We start from the raw sequence: 17029 nt of genomic DNA on the forward strand, positions 1-17029 counted from the left end.
AAGAATAATATTAATGAAGTGAAATAATAGATATGCAAACTCCTACTTATGACATTACTACATTACAATAAATTCTATTACCTTAAATAGGTAATTAGCATATGAAGTTCCATGTTAATGATCGGAATTTGAGCAAAACTGGACCATCATGCAAGCATATATTAATGATATATTAAATCCATCACCCTTGTGCCCCATGCATGCATGTATATATCTTATAGTATGTACTATAACTTTACTCTAAATTTAAACAACACAGTTTTTTGTTGACATGCACTATTTAAAGGGACAATAAGTCTAATTTGTCCATTGATGCATATTTTTTTTCTTGCCTATTATATTTAGCACACTTTAGGATATCTTTGATAAAAATGCCAATTAGTCTGTGACTTTGTCCCTCTCAATGGCACAACATTTTAGTCATCAACACAGGCTTTAATGAAATAGAAGGTATTTAAGGCCTGAAAGCAATTCTGAAAGGGCATGCATCCCCATTTCTTAATCATTATATCCATAGTAAATCATAATTTTGGATTTGTTAGGTGTTCCATCAACCGACTGATTTAGCTCCCCGTTATTGTGTATACTGCATATAGAGTATAATATGTATACATCATTTCCTCCGATAGATCATTTAATTGCAGCGCTGATGTCAAAAGAAGCAAATATGTGAGGAAACTTGTTCAAAACTTCAAATTCCTTGGCAGAGAACTAAATCATCAGTCTTAGAGATAAATATTTGGATAGATGACTCCTTTAAATGACTATAATTATTATTATTTATGGAACACCAATAAGAGCGACATTGTTGAACAAGAAACAAAACAGTTAAGTAATTACAATGAGATAAGTTTGACAACATGAACAAAATTTGATGTGGATTCTCCTCAAATTAGTTTTCAAGAAGATGAAATTATCTACACAACGGTAAATGTGCAATATATCCAGGAAAAAAATTGTTTGCTAGTCTAAATCTATGACACCATTCTAAAGATGGCAATACAGTATTGTAGAATTTAAATAGGGTCCTCTGGTATCAATGTACCCAACTTTTTTTATCACAGGTGCATGCATATATCACCAACGCAATGTGGAGTGCTTGCAGAATAAGTTGGCATTTGACCAATAACAAGAAACACATAAATATATAGTATATTACCAAAAACTGATCTCTCAAGTAAATGTCCCTTCTCTGAAATGTACGTCACTGAATGAAAGATTGAAAATCATACATGCATGTGTTAACCTTTTCAAGAAATTCTCTGTTTTCTCTTTATTTTATAGTAAAGATTTAGGAAAGTTAATCAACATAAATTTCATAAACATGATCCAGTTCAGACAAAGCAAAGCCAGTTAAACATCGCAAATGAGAAGAATAAATAGAAGCAATCCTAATTTCTCCTCTTCTCTCTATGTGTGTCTGTGCTCACTATCTTTTACAAATGACAGAGTGTATAACAGTAATTGACAAAGGGAGGTGGGGGGCTAATATGAAGTGCCCTGTTGTAGGATTAAGAGGTGTGGATTTCTACATTAAATGTTATTTTTCACACCTCAAAAATATTTGTTAAATATAGGGATAAGTAGGCATAATATTAAATAAAACTAGAAGTGACATGTTTTGACAGTGACATGCAACATAGATAAAGCTTGCATATGTTAGAAAACAGGATACACAGTGAGAACTATTTATAAAAAAAGAGCAATTGCAGGGCAAACTTCTAAGCCTAGATAAAACAGCAGGGGCATATATTTGTTGTCTCTAGTGACTAATCTCAAATGTAGTATCTATTCCACAACTATTCTTCATTCATAAACCTGTCTGTTAATTTTCTTTATTTCTAAATACATAATTCAACAACCAAATAAAAAGATATAGCAGTCAATTGTTGTGAGCTGACACATGAGGCGCATATTTTAGGCCAAGTTGGTTGTGAATGCAACACAGCTCTGTGTTAATGAATACACAGTATTGTCTTATTTGTAGGATGTATGCAAGCTACATATAGGGAGCAAAAGAGAAAGAGAGAGGCATGCAGTGAAGATATGAGAGAGAAGAGGATGGAATTAAAGAGGGATGGGAGCTAGGGAAAGAGATGGAAAGATTAGCGAAAGAGATATGTCTTGTTTATCTTTTTTATCCTGCTCCATTTAATAGCCGAGAATAATCTTTCAGAATGGTATCAGTTTATTCCATAGAATCCTCACGGTAACTGTTGACAAAAGCTTAGAACTTGTATAAAATAAAATACAAACTCTGATACCTCTATGTGACATATACAGTTTAGTTTTACTAAGCAAGGTTTGCTTCAGGTTTAAAGGAACTCTAACATTAAAACCAAATATATTGATTTTTACTTTAATAAATATATTACATAATTCAGTAATGCAACATTGAGACACACTCCTTGGTGCACTCCAATCCAGCCATGGTGTGATCATCAATCCTTATGATCTCTGGTTTAATTCAATGCTTCTAATAAAGAAGTATTATGGACCTGTGGAACATGCATGGCAGTTTGTCGTGATCCGCTAATTAAATGCTTCTCATACAAGATGCTGATGATGTCAGTAGTGGTGTGTTTTGGGCCAAATGTCAACACTGGTCTTTGCACCAATATCCCTTCTATAGGATGAAGGAGTTTTGATGCTTAGTGTGTGTGTCTTAAGGCAAATATAACACCAAGAAGGATTTTCTCTGTAATTCTAGAAATTTTTTATTTTTTATAACTGCATCCTCTGGATTCTTATCACCATAAAATGAGCAATTTCTCAATATTTACCATAGTTAGATCAAAGGGATACTATAGTTATCAGAACAACTAAAGCTTGTTGTGTTTATTCTGCTGAGTAATCAGTCCCTCAGGATTTTTGCAGTAAACACTGTCTTTTTAGAGAAAATAGAGTGTTTACATTACAGCCTAGTCATAGCTTCACTGGACACTCCTCAGATGGCTGCTAGAGGTGTGTCCTGGGCTGTCATTCGGTGTCTCCAACCTCTGCATAGAGACAGTGAACTTTCCTCATAAAGATGCATTGATTCAATGCATCTATATGAGGAGATGCTGATTGACCGGGGCTGTGTTTGACTTATGCTTGCTCTACCCCTGATCTGCCTGCTTGACAAGCTCAGCCAATCCAATGCTTTTATATGGGAAAGCATTGTGATTGGCTCTGATCACCACTTCTGATGATGCCAGTCAAGTAGGCAGATCAGCTGCAGACTGGAATAAAGGTAAGATTTTACTATATTTAGGTAATGCAAGGGAGGGGCAGGGGGGCTAGATAGTGTTTTTGACACTATAGGGTCAGTGGTACATTTTTGTGTTCCTAACCCTGAAGTGTTCCTTTTACCAAAACATACTAACTTCATTTTACTTGCAACTCTTGAAGTGCACAACCTATTAGTCTTACCAATATATTTATTTATTAGCAATATGGCTTAATGTGGTACACCCTGTGTTTTAGTTAAAATAGTTTATGGTGCATTGTCATGACTATACTGACCTTTTAGCTGGGAATGATACTAAAAGGTGCATACTGCAGGGCAGAAATTAGTATGAATACTCCACAATATAAGTCTATATCACAAATCATGAACATAAATCTACTAATAAGAGATTATGTTCACTGGGGGTGGAGAGTAGGTGGAAAGAATGAAGTGACAATGTTACAGGTGCAAAGTAGTTCAAAAGAAAGTAGTAGGTACAATGTGCATAGGGAAAGAAAGAAAGAAAGAAAGAAAGAAAGAAAGAAAGAAAGAAAGAAAGAAAAAAAGAAAGAAAGAAAGAAAGAAAGAAAGAAAGAAAGAAAGAAAGAAAGAAAGAAAGAAAGAAAGAAAGAAAGAAAGAAAGAAAGAAAAAGAAAGTAAGAAACAAACAGGGAAATTAAAGCAACATATGGTGTTAGGGGAGAGAGTGAATATAATAAAGATATAGTATGGTTTAAAAACAGAAATAGTCTTTTGCACGAGAACCCATACAAAAGGAAAGCTTAAATTAGAAGCCTACCTTTAATGTATGAATGCTTTATGCAGCCTCAACCAACTCCATAATTGAGTTGCATTAATATTACCTAATTCTTTTGTATCAATGTGTTTTAGTTGTTGTTATTAAATCCCTTCTGTTCAAGAAACTCAGTGCTGAAGGAAGCTTACTTAACCTACATTAAATCTTGATAATGTAATAATGAGTCTTTTAAAGGGATAATAATTTTAATTCCCCTATCTGCAGCTATAAAGATTGTATACAGCTAATCCGGTTTGCCCTTTCAATTAAACTTGTTCAGCGTGTTCTATTTAGTCAGCACCTGAATGGGCCATTAAAATTCTTGGTCTGTAAGAGTTCTATGCTGTTCGCTGTTGTTTTTAAATTCCATTAAATCCAAATAGTCTTTATCGCCCCATGACCACTGTGACTTCAATCAGCCAATTTAATTACCTTACAAAATTGTCAGTAGAAAAAAAGCAAAGAAAAACAGGAAGGGATGTGACGTTATCAAATTGAAATCTTCCTCTATGGTGTTTAATCTAGACCAGTCAATAATAATGCTCCTCTACTCTTTCCTTCAAGGGGCATTCAACCTCACGTACTTTCCAAGGATTTTCGTTTTCTTTATTTTTTCATGGTCTTGAACTTTTAAGCCCATTTCAACATAAAAGCTATATAAAATAACAATTTATTCAATTTTATCAGCAGTGTACGTTATTTATAGTAGGCTTCACTGCTGATTTTATTCAGATCATCTTGCATGGGAGCATTTTAATTATAAGCATAATTTATCATTTTTTATCATATCTCAAAAAATTAAATGTACTCCACAATGCAACCGGTATCTGCAATAATTAAAAACAGTAGTTAGAACACACTTGCAGTGCCCTACGAAAATGCAAATACTGTACTATTGAGCATTGAATCCTATACCACGACTTCGGTGGCAACCAGGAATGTGTAAATCACTGGTTACTATGGCTGTTGTTCTAGAAAAATGTCCACACTGTAAGTAATACAGACAACTAAGGCTAAAATAAATACACTGGTATACGTACATTTGAATATTCATCATCTTTTAATACTATATCTTACAGAAATAAAAAAGTGTCAAATAATTATTTTAATTGAGATAAAGATCAGTATGCATGACTAAATATTTACTCAAAGTAAAAAATATATTTCTAATGCCTGGAAAAAAAAAACAGAAAGATATACGAGTTACAGTTTTCACTTTATCTAGAAATCCTCAATTCTTACCGATGCTATTCTAAAAAATAATCTTTGCAGAGGAAAGAGATGGCATGCAGGGGAAGGTTTCATTCAACCTTTATAGATACTCTGGTTAAAAAGATTTCCTGAGGGCCTAACATCCCAAAATTTGATTTGTGCTTGAGAGTAGTAGACATGAATGAATTGTTTGTTTATTGTTTTGTTTTATCTTTCTTGAGTAGCCATTTGGCTTTGTTTTTTTTCTCTTAAGAATGTGACATTTTAAATCACTGATTACTACTGATTTATACTGCAACAGATTTATGATTTCAGTCAATGAATATATTTGGATACTCAATTTAAATGTTTCCAATGAATTTCTGTGAAATTCTGCATTTTGTGATTCACAATTTTAGGATTTTTTTTATAAACTTGTTGCATTACATGTTTTTTATTTGATTAATAATGTTGTAACAGACCAGGTAACATGTATTAAATGCTCTATAATGAGAGTTACGGTGGGCCTGTACATGTGTTTGAATTGCAAATATTTCTATCGTACACAGCTTCAGTGATGACAGGCTTATAAATACTTGTCGTGTCTGTGTCTTTCGAAATGTGTTGCCATTAGATATTTCTATATTCTTTAAAATACAAAATCTGTATACACATAACAACATTGAAAATATGCCATTAAATTTATTATTCAATACGTTAAGCTGTGCAACTGTAATATGTACTGAACTTACTGCTTTACATTCCTTTCACACGGTCAGAATGAGTCGTATCAAGTATACTGTGCAACATCGTAATGGGGTGGATTCACTGAACGGTGAATTAGGGTGCGTTAACAACAGATTGAAAAATAAAATGTAAGTTGAATATTTGAAATGAAAAACACACAATTCTTAGTGTTCAATTGCCTTTCAACTTGGCTTTTTTTCCCAACGTATTACAAGGCAGTTATGGATTTGTTATAATTTGCTGTTTTGCGAATAAGCCCCTTTATTAAATCGAACCCAATATTAGTTACATTCATCTTTAATTATAACGCAGTATATTTTAACATTCAAATGCTTTTCTAAACCTTCTTCAAATGACATTTTATCAAGCTGTTCGAATTTATGCTCGTAAGAAAATAAAACTATTTTTAAATACAATAGGCAGCATATGTTTATACCTTATGCATATAAACATGTCACCAATTACAGACACGGGTTGTCGCACAGAGAGTGAGAGAAAATATGTGGTTTCAAATGTTATTTTATTTCAACATTAGAAGATGAGACAAATAATGTAACCTATTCTCCCTCCCAAACGTAACTGGTATTTGGTCGCTAAGTTATTACTATAAATCTAGGAGCTACTTTAATCTGTTTCCACTGATGCTAGCTGAAGAGGACAGGATGCTGGTCACTCTGTCTGCAATGTGACTTTACTTTATTATATAAATTACAGCTAATGCACCCTGATACCTCTAATATTTTAAGAATAGGGGTTAACGGACCACATTGCCATAAACTAAAAGGCAAAACAGCTGCTGGCAAAAGAACTGTGTTGATACAAATGTATGAGCATAGTTAGCTTGAGTAAAAGAGATTGAAATAAAACGCCTGTTGCCATAGAGCTGCAGGCGAAGGAAGAAAATCAGCGGCTAGCTTGTGCTTTGAAGACTCTCTCCAGACAACTCTTGACCTCAGCCAAACATAAGGGAGCAGAGGGATTGCTTAATACTATTGTTATAAAGATTGTGTAATCTCCCAGTGAAAAGGAGGGGGTAGGTACAAATGCATGAATGACCTGTTATTTCCTGGTAAGGAACAAATGTGGGAAAACAGGCATCCAGAATAATGGTGCAGGAATGAGAAAGCTACAGTCACAAGCCATCTGTCATGGTCAAAATCAGGACAATGTCAAGGGAGCATTGCCCTGTAAAACACTCATTGCTGGGAAGGTTGTAAGCTGTCCCTTGTGTGGTGGCACTAAAGGTTCACTATCATATATCTATGATAAGGAGTAAAGGCATACACACTGCATGCACTTCATCCCAGTGATTACACTCTGTTAGCGGCATCTAGGCAATGCTATTTCTCTGTCACTTCAAAGTTATAGTATATAACTACATGTTATTATTATTATTATTATTATTATTATTATTTATAAAGCGCCACCAAATTCTGGAGCGCTGTATGTGTGTGTGTGTGTGATTTATGTTTCGCTTTTTTTCTAACAATACATTTACTTGACCTCTGCATAATTTCTACAAGACAAATGATTCATCATATTGTTACTAAGCAGTAACGAACTGCCCCAAGTAGTGTTAGAGTAGAATAGGGCACATAACCTGTTGTTGTTATTATTATTTTTATTATTATTATTATGCAATGGCCAGACAGGGATGTGTGCTTGATGTCACTGCATGATAACAATACGTTTAGCTGGTGCATTGATTTCGCTGTGACACACAGGACACATTTAACGTGCACAGAAATCCACGCTGTGATATATGGACCAGTGTATCTGCTGCCAGAGAAGCAGGCATTCCTGGAGATGGTTGCTACTAGCAACGTGCCTCAAGCACCACCTCAAAGCCAGATGGCGGCAGGAGAAAGTCACACTAGGAATTCAGCACACGAGATCAATAACAAGCCTTCATCACCAAGGCGGACTTTTTATTTCCCAAGCAAATGTATCTCTTTGATTTAAGTCACCCATCATTTCCCACCCTAAAAATGTCATTAGGGACCATGCAGCAGTAAGAAACTGAAATACGCCTTTTAAACAGGCAGAGCCAGTGGAGCATAACGGGTAATGGACAGCCCCAGTCCCTGAATGCAGCATGGAATAGCTTTGCACGTTTTTTTATTCATTGTATTAGGTCCACGAGGTGGTGATTGGTCATTAAACATGATGGAACCCTGTGTCAGCTCTATGCTGATGTGTTCTGCTCGCTTGGGCTATTCAGTTCCTTTCTACTTTGATAAACTTTTCACTGCTGGTACCACCAGCAGCAGAGAGTGAAAGCACCAGACTTTTTCAAGAGTCTGATTTTAACCCTTAAGGCATCACATGATTTTAGATTTTTCTATCTTTATTCACAAAGGATTTTTTTTTAAATTTTCTTTTTAAGCTTTTTTAGTTATTTCACAGTAATGATACTGAACCCAAACATCACTAGCATTCGGTGGTACTATAAAAAGCGGATAGACACATATTATCTAGCAGGGTGGCATGAAGAAAGAATCCCAGCTCTTACAGGACTGCAAATCCCATAATGCATTGCCAGACTTAAAGCTGGGGAAGCATCATGGGAGTTGAAACCTACATTAGCTGTTTGGATCTGTATTCCGTTCCTGTCATAGTATTGTTATCCCATTATTATGACTAAAGGTCGCTGTAGAAGACAGACCCCAATCAATCTATTACAGTACTGTCAATGGATGAGGTTACCTACAGTGGTACCCCATGGAATACATTTCCTGCCAGATTCATTTTAACAGTAGCTGCTGATCTATGAAACAGACACCGGCAGCTACTTCCTGTCTTTGCAAAAGAAAACAAGCAGGAAAGCGTGAGAGAGCCTTGCTCCAGCTTTCCAATGCATTATGAGGTACATGTGAGATATAGGTTAATCCTGCTAACTTGCAATGACACACTACTGTTATGATTATTATCACTGAGCTGTCACTGTGCCTTCAATAGACTGCAGTGACAATAATCCAATTCTGCAGACACCAAACATCCAGGAGTATTTTCGCCGTGGATACAATCACACACACACACACAGAACCTGGCTGCAAAGAAGAGGAAGAGGAGAGGGGAGAGAAATAATATAAAATCCACCTAAGACATGCTGGCAGACATGGACGTAAGGGGTTTTTTTTTTTTTTTTTATCTCATACCAGTCAATGCATAACAAAGTAGAAAAGAGGATTTCTTACCGAATCGTAGTACGTGTGTTGTCCCTTGCGAATAGCCTATCCAAAACAAGCACACGATGAATCTTAGGGTGCACCTGAAGAATGAATGAGTTCCAAAAGGGCATAGAATCTTCATGGTTCCAAAGCACATTCCACGGTTCCAATAGAACGTCAGGTTCCCCGGCAGGGTAAGAATGAAAGGAGATAGAGTGATGGCCCTCAGACACGATCACGGCATGGTCACAGTCACACAGACAAGAGCGAGGAGGATCCGCTTCCCAAACCCATTAGCAATCCCTGCATGTTCTTCCCTCACTGCGCCAAGGAGCAACCTTCAACTGCAAGGAATGGTGGGACATCCATGTTAGTCAGAGCGGGGGGAGAAGCCTTGAGAAATCCAAACGTGTATGTCCATCCCGGTGAGCCTGGAAGGGATGAAGGGGAGGGGGGGAGGAGGGAAGGCAATCAATAGGTAATCCAGCTCGGAAATTCGCTGAGCTATGGTAACATAGAGGAAGTGCAGAAATAAAACAACGATTCACTGGTAAGGAAAAAATAAAGAAAGGAAAGAAAAAGAAAGAAAAAAATATATCTACAAGACACAGGGAAAAGGGGGTTTTCTGTTCTCCCGTTCTGCTGCACTGCTGCACAGCTTCTGACGTGGAGCCAAGATTAAGTGCGAGAAATTGAGATAGCTCTTCTCTTTTTAAGGCTGCCAACCAGCCAGCCAGCCAGCCAGCCTTTCCCAATTTGTATTAGGCAACTGATCTAATATTCCCCGTGCTGAAAATCTGCTTGGTTTTATTCATGGGCTGGAAAACACTGATTTCCAGCTCGATTTGTCATGGCATTGGCAAATATGGTGTACAGCACTATGGAAAAATCAATCCATGAATCTCAATAGCCCACTACAGGGAAGCTCTGTCAGGTCTGCCTTGATTTGGAGATGCACAAAAAAAATAGAGAAGTTTGATCTGTGACTAGTTGCAGTTTATCACTGAGCTCGTCTATGGTTTCCTAGTGGATACCACTTGGCAGGACTTGTTACCTTCTATATTAACTCCTTCACTGCCAGGCTTGCGTAACGCATGACTAGGCAGTGCCTTGATGGCCCTGTTGGGCAGCGAAAGGGTTAATGGCAGAGTAGCGCGCTTTAACTTAAACGCTAGGTTCTACAGTGAGTGCCCAGATCTCTCTCAGTGGAAATGTAAAACCGATTTGCAACAGCTAAACTTTAACACTAAACGTGATTACTGTCATCTCAAGCCTCCATCTATGCAGTTTAACACCTACACATTATATCGTATTAACAGCTGACATCTGGATTTACGTTTCTGCTGTGGTAAAACGTTTACAAAATGGAACAAATTGCCTTTGTGTAACAATAGCTGGTAGGTGGTTTTCATATTTGGCTCATTGGTAGCCTTCTATTAAAATGTAACAGCTTAAGAACTCATCCATGACAAGCAACCACTGTGTTTGCTTTAGATTTTAGATCTATCATCATTTAGGAAGGAATTGTATATTAGGGTATTTTAGCACTTTGCAAAGATTACACTAAGGGAGCAATTGCTTTGAAGAATACACGATCAGCAGATGTTATTGGGGGATAAGTACATAGAGACTTCATTCAAGCAGAAATTTTACTTTTGCTTACAGTAACAACATTTTCTACCTTCTATGCTTATCCAATGGGAAATGTAGATTTTGTCTATATGTATATATATATATATACACTCTCTTATTTGTTGACAAGGTTGAGCATCTATGTAAAGATATATATATATATATATCTTTACATAGATGCTCAACGTTGTCAACAAATAAGAGAGTGTCAATGACAAGAGATAAAACTCACACATCATTGCCCTGCCAAATTGAAGCATGAATGCAGTGTCAATGTAAGTATCACAAATGGGCAGTTGTGATATCTAACAGGGATTCTGTCAAATGCTTTGGCTATTGGAGTACTTTGTATAAGCATATTGTGCACTAAATGCAAGGACATCTAGCGACTCCTTCAGTTCAAACATATATTTCTATGCAATCATATACAGTAAACACTTTATCATACATTAACTCCCCATTCATCGTAAAATGTATAGATGACACTAAACAGGTAACTAAGTATTCGTGTAGCTCTATGGGGAACAGTGTGTGCAATAGTCTAACTAAAGCAATGATCTGAAAATCCAGAACTGAGATTGCATGCTCCATGTCCAGAATGACCATGCTAATCTAAATTAATGTTTATATGTGTAAAATACAGTGATTTAATGTGATCATCCTAAATGCCCGCTTCATGTATAACACGATGCCCCTTTTATAATGAACTTCAAAGCGTTACTAGATGTACCCAATTTCTATCCACTTTTCGGTTTTATACATCTGAGAATAGATACAGGAGATTGACAATTGCATGCTAATAGCATGCCAGTTTATCCAAGTAGGCAACGCTCTGCACTCCAGATGTTGTGAACTACATCTCCCATAATGCTTTTACAGCCGTAATGCTGGCAAAGCATCAGGGGAAATGTAGTCCACAGCACCTGGAGTGCCTACTCCTGCCCTTTACCAACTTGTATAGGCTGGGCATGTTGACAATGTGTGCAGAAGTTTGACGAGGTTCAGCAGGATACAGTTTATTGTCTTAATACTGAAGCTAAGTAATCACAAGTAGAAATTGGGGAATCTGCAACATCAATAAGAATATTTCAGCACCATGTAGAGTGCATCAATACTATTCAGTTTGCAAGTCTTTATCAGCCGTAACGAAGTCAGTAACCTGTCTTGCAACATTATTACACGATTTGATCCTACCCTTCAAAGCTACATTGATAACATATCTCTTTATCCATATCCACTATATTAACTGTTTCTAGGTTCAGCTGAGTTCCTATGCAGGTATATCTCTCTCTCTGCCTATTTCCCTTTCTTAACTATCTTCCCCAACCCTCTTTCTTTCTTGATTCAAAAGTACTTTCTTCCAATTCTCTTTCTCTAAAATGTCTATCTCACAGTCTAGATCTGGAGTTTGGAATTTTAAGTCACCAGTGTGTTCAGCGATAACTGATTAGGCCACAGAATATTTTATACATTAATTCAAGAAACCTTACTGCACAATATTCTGGAAAATTAGAAAGAAAAAAAACAATTTCTGGGTTTTGGCTTTTATTTTATTGCAGCTTTGATATTTGTTTATATGAAACATGCACATATGTAGCACTAATGTTATATGCATAGGTGACAATCTTAATTCTTTTAAAACCTGGATCTAAAAAAAATTGATTATAGAATTCCTAATGCAATGCATTTTATCTCCATTCACCTATTTAAATATCTGAATTTAGAACTAGGATTAACTGGCGTCCAGGGGCATCCTTCTTATCAATACGTCGATAATTTTGAATTTAAGTGCATCATTCTTAATGTTTCCCATACTGATACCACAGAGAGCGTCACCCAAATGCCATTACAATTAAAGAAAAGCATATACATAGGGGTGGGACATATAACACGCTTCATCCAGAACAGTTGCATTAGACAATACATAAACAAGACGTGCCTTTTAACAAACCAGAAAACACACGATCTATGTATATGTGCTGCTTTAAAAAAAATAAAAAAAAATAAGGGTACCATTACAGCATGTAATTCATGTTTCCTAAGTTGTTACTAAGAAATCATGTGCTGTTGGATGTAATTTTTACGTCTTTCCATCCTCTGAAGATCATATATAATTTATAGGTGTATGAAAACACTATTATTATATATTCTTCATAACAGGCATCAGGATCTGCAATATCTAGAAACCACTCTCCAACTAATGTTATTTTATGTTTCCAAGACAATAAGATGTCATATAGAATGTAGATAAAATGTTAGTGAAATTGAAAAAGCATATTCTTCCATTGAATGACAATTAATCAATGAGTAATTTGCAGGTGATATTCTTCTTCTTTTTTTTTTTTTTAGTATTTTTAACCAATTTCCATAAAATAGGCTGACATAGCCAAATTGGATATAATCCCAATTTAGTTGGGCTGGATATATTTGTCTTTACCAAACATGGCCATTCTGGCCTATATTTTCTAGTCTATTTAAAGTCCATAAATCCCTGTTTGGTTAATAAGTCTCATACTCTGCCGTATGGTGCAAGGAAGAAAATAGGTCCAACATAGTTTGCTAGTAAGGTGTAAAATTAACTATTGTCTTCAACTACTTTATTAACCTTCCATTCAAATTAATCAGTTATATTCCCACTGAGTTAACTCTATTGTATTGCCAGAATTCTACCTTAAGTTCAGCATTTTATTTCAATTCTCCAGTTATTAGCTCTCCCCTTGACAGTATAACAATTGCCAGATATATTCTTAATGGGGAGGCCAACCATCTAAGATCTCATTATTAGAGAAAATAAAATACAAGAGGCCTATTTACTTAGCACTTACAAATGACGTACAAGAGTAACATTAGAATAACAAATTCGGAATTTTTTATTAAAACTGGGCCGTTTGCAAGCAGTTTAAAAACTCAGCACTGATCACTGTTTAGTGAATAACCCCAATTCGATGTGGCTTTCCCTACAAATCATGCAATGGGATTCCCCATGCTCCACATTATCTTACTGTAGTTCTGATTTACAGGCTCATCTCTGCTGCATTGATGATTAATTACAATTTAAGATGATAATTAATGTTTAGCTTCTGAGAAATCTACAATTCCAATTAAAGATCTGTTCCAACGTTAGATTTACTGTTTTAGTCATTTCCAGATTTCACTGACATACCCTAGTGCATTTCCTAGAGTACTAAATATATATTAAGTAATTAAAAAAGAAAAAGAAAAGAAAAAAAAAATGTCAAAGGAAAAAAATAGTTGAGAACTGCAGACCTGGGGTGAGATTAAAAATTCTATTTTTATTAAATACAAAGTCTTTCCTAAAGGGAGAACATATTACATTTTTAATTTTGTTCACAATGAAATACAAGTGGCGTCTACCCTACCTGTCATTTATGCAGTGAGTTTTTTTTTTACTATCTTACTTTTAATAGTTTACACTTATTTATTGTGTGTTTTTTAGCTCAACATTCTATAGCAGTTCCTTTCCTTATAATGAAGATACAATGACGATAATGCCCTCATTATTTTCACACTTGTGGGTTTCTACCCCCACTGAGGTTCCCCAAAAATAGCCTCACATTAAAAGATATAATGTATTCATAAACCCAACAGGTGAGTTAAATGGTGACCAATGCCTAGTCTGCAGTATTGCTAGACCTGTTAAATCACCATAGAAGCACTTTCACTTGTGAAGTCTAACATCAAAGTGAAAGTCAATGGGAGATCAGAAGGGGGCGTGGCCTGCATTTAAATGCCACTTTCAGCGATCCCTGGTTCACCCCTTGTCCATACATCCCTCCCTGACTGGCAGCGGGCCCGCACACCCCTCTGTGGACAATCATCAATTCTCAGCGAAATCTCTGCTTACCTTATAAGGTGAGGCCAGCGCTGGGGCGTCCTGCTGTTTGGAGACAAAAAAGGAAGGAGGGAGACCTGGGCTGGTATCACAGCAGCTATGGCAGAGTCTGTGTGACAAAGGAAGACAAGGAGTCCTGACTACCGAACGGGGAGACACTCCCCCTGGTGAGAGCGCTCCACAGCACCTTCCAAAACAGTGAGACTCGAGCTCCCAGGCTCCGGATTAGTACTTGTGTATGTGAAGAGATCTCAAAACACACACACACACATATACAGACCATGTGCACCTCCAACTGCAAAATGGTCCGAGTAGTAAGGCTGGTCAGCCTTCTAGTCGCTATGAGATGTGTGCGTTACACATAGTCTCTCTGATCAATGATACTCATCAGAACAGCTCAACGAAAAAAAATAATATATGCAACTTCCTCAGAGGTGGTGATACTGTGTAAACTCACACCATTGTGTGTATTCCTTATATATACCTGAAACTCTCATACATAGAGAGAGAGAGAGAGAGAGAGAGAGAGAGAGAGAGAGAGAGAGAGTGTGTGTGTGTGTGTGTGTGTGTGTGTGTTTGTCTATCTGCTTTCCTATGTGTCTGTCTATCTATACTACTTTTTTCCTCCAACTATAAAAAAAAATATTCTTTATATATACCTGAAACTCTCATACACAGGATGTGTGTGTGTGTGTGTATGTGTTTGGCTGTCTGCATTTCTATGTCTGTCTGTCTGTCTGTCTATCTATCTATCTATCATAACTAATCTTTTCTTCCAACTACTAAAAAAAAAATAAAAAAAAAAATATATATATATATATATATATATATATCATACCCTTCCTACCCAGAATGTGTGTGTCTGGCTCACTGTCAGTATTTCTATGTGTCTATCATACAACAATGTATTTTATTAACTAGTTTTTTTTCTCCAACTATTAAAAAAATTGCAACATACTCAAAGGTGGTGATACAGTGTAACTGCACACAAAAATTATTTATATATACCTTACTCTCTCATACGCAAAATGCGCATGTATGTCTTTGTGTGTCTGCCTGTCTTTCTGTGTATCCATCAATCTATCATACAATTATTTTATGAGCAACTTTTTTTTTCCCCCTCCAACTATTAAAAAAGCCAATTAAAACAATGTTTCACACCACTGGTTTGCTATTCAGAGTAAAGGGATTTGGGATATGATCTGTGACACTGCCAGTAGCAAAACATAGAAGCTGAACTGAATTGAGATCCTTCACTAACCCCCTCCAGGTCACAGTCCAGTAAGAAAATCACTAATTGACCTCTTCTTTTCCACTGCAACAATAAGAAAGTCGAAGGTGTGTGCTGTTTCGGATGAAATGCTGGCAAACTATTCCTGGTTAAGCTTTAATAGCTTTTATATTTATTTATTTAGGCGTTTAGTCACTCATTCACTCATTCATTCATTCATTCATTCATACATTCATTCATTCATTTGTTCATTCATTCATACATTCTCAACATACTGTTTTAAAATGCATTAGATAAATGCACATTTCTTTATAATTAGCTCTTTATGTTATTTCTGGATATTGAACGAACATAGAGTCAGTATAAATGAAATATTTTCAACAAAATAAAGTATACAATCTTGTCAGAACCAACACAATCCCAGAGGAATTTCGGTAAGTGCAGTCAGACATAGAAAATAGAATAAAGACACACAAACTGGTATTGATACAATGAGCTATGCCCCCAGTATTCTAACAGATTTCAGATATCAAACTTCGACAATAAATGTAATTAAATTAAGCTCACAATAAGGTTAATAAAATACCCCTGAATTAGATCATGATACTAGTTTTCATAAGGAATTCAGAAATATCAGTAAATCAAAGTCTCCCTAGGTTATTCACCAAGCCTAATTGGTAGTGAATTGAAATCCAAATGACAAAACTGAGGCTTTAATAGACAATTTAGAAAATTTCTCCAACCCAGCAATAGTTATAGATTGGCTATTTTACCTTGAATTTTGTCAAATTTAATTGATTACAATTCAGAGATAAGTGGGTTATTGAAAGCATGTCCATTTTAGTTCATATATTATTTTATGATTAGGCCCAAATTTGATATAAATTCTAAAAAGAACTGATCTTGGTAGGTAAATATATTGAGATTCGCTCTTTTTCTATTTGTTTTTGATTCTGTTTGTTTTTTGTGCATTTGAGGATGAATGAATGAATCACAGTGTGTGTCCTTATTGATTGTCTCCCACTGACATGTGTTCATGTGAACATATGTTCATAAACAAGACAATCTCTTCATGTACTGCAATTCCCAAGATTCCCAGACAGCCCCCGGCAGAACATTGTTTAGGTTGCTATTCATATCCCCTCCTTATAGAAATATGTCTGCTTTGCATTGAAAGGTTATTTGGTGCTACTAAATA

General features: G+C 36.0%; 1 protein-coding gene across 2 annotated transcripts in view; it reads right to left on the bottom strand.

The window, feature by feature from the left end:
• The window catches only part of GRIK2 (glutamate ionotropic receptor kainate type subunit 2), a 622789-nt gene extending 608040 nt beyond the window's left edge, over positions 1-14749 (bottom strand). The window contains exons 1-2 of one of the 2 annotated variants that reach the window (XM_063443553.1): positions 14613-14749; positions 9143-9546 (exon numbers count right to left, since the gene is read on the bottom strand). In XM_063443553.1, the coding sequence (XP_063299623.1) occupies positions 9143-9272 (130 nt within the window). In that variant the 5' untranslated portion in view covers positions 9273-9546; positions 14613-14749. Of the gene's footprint in view, positions 1-9142; positions 9816-14612 lie in introns of those variants that run through there. The other variant, XM_063443554.1, reaches the window with a different exon arrangement.
• Positions 14750-17029: the final 2280 nt, after the last annotated feature.

This window comes from Pelobates fuscus, chromosome 2 (assembly GCF_036172605.1).
Source record: "Pelobates fuscus isolate aPelFus1 chromosome 2, aPelFus1.pri, whole genome shotgun sequence".
NCBI lineage: Eukaryota > Metazoa > Chordata > Amphibia > Anura > Pelobatidae > Pelobates > Pelobates fuscus.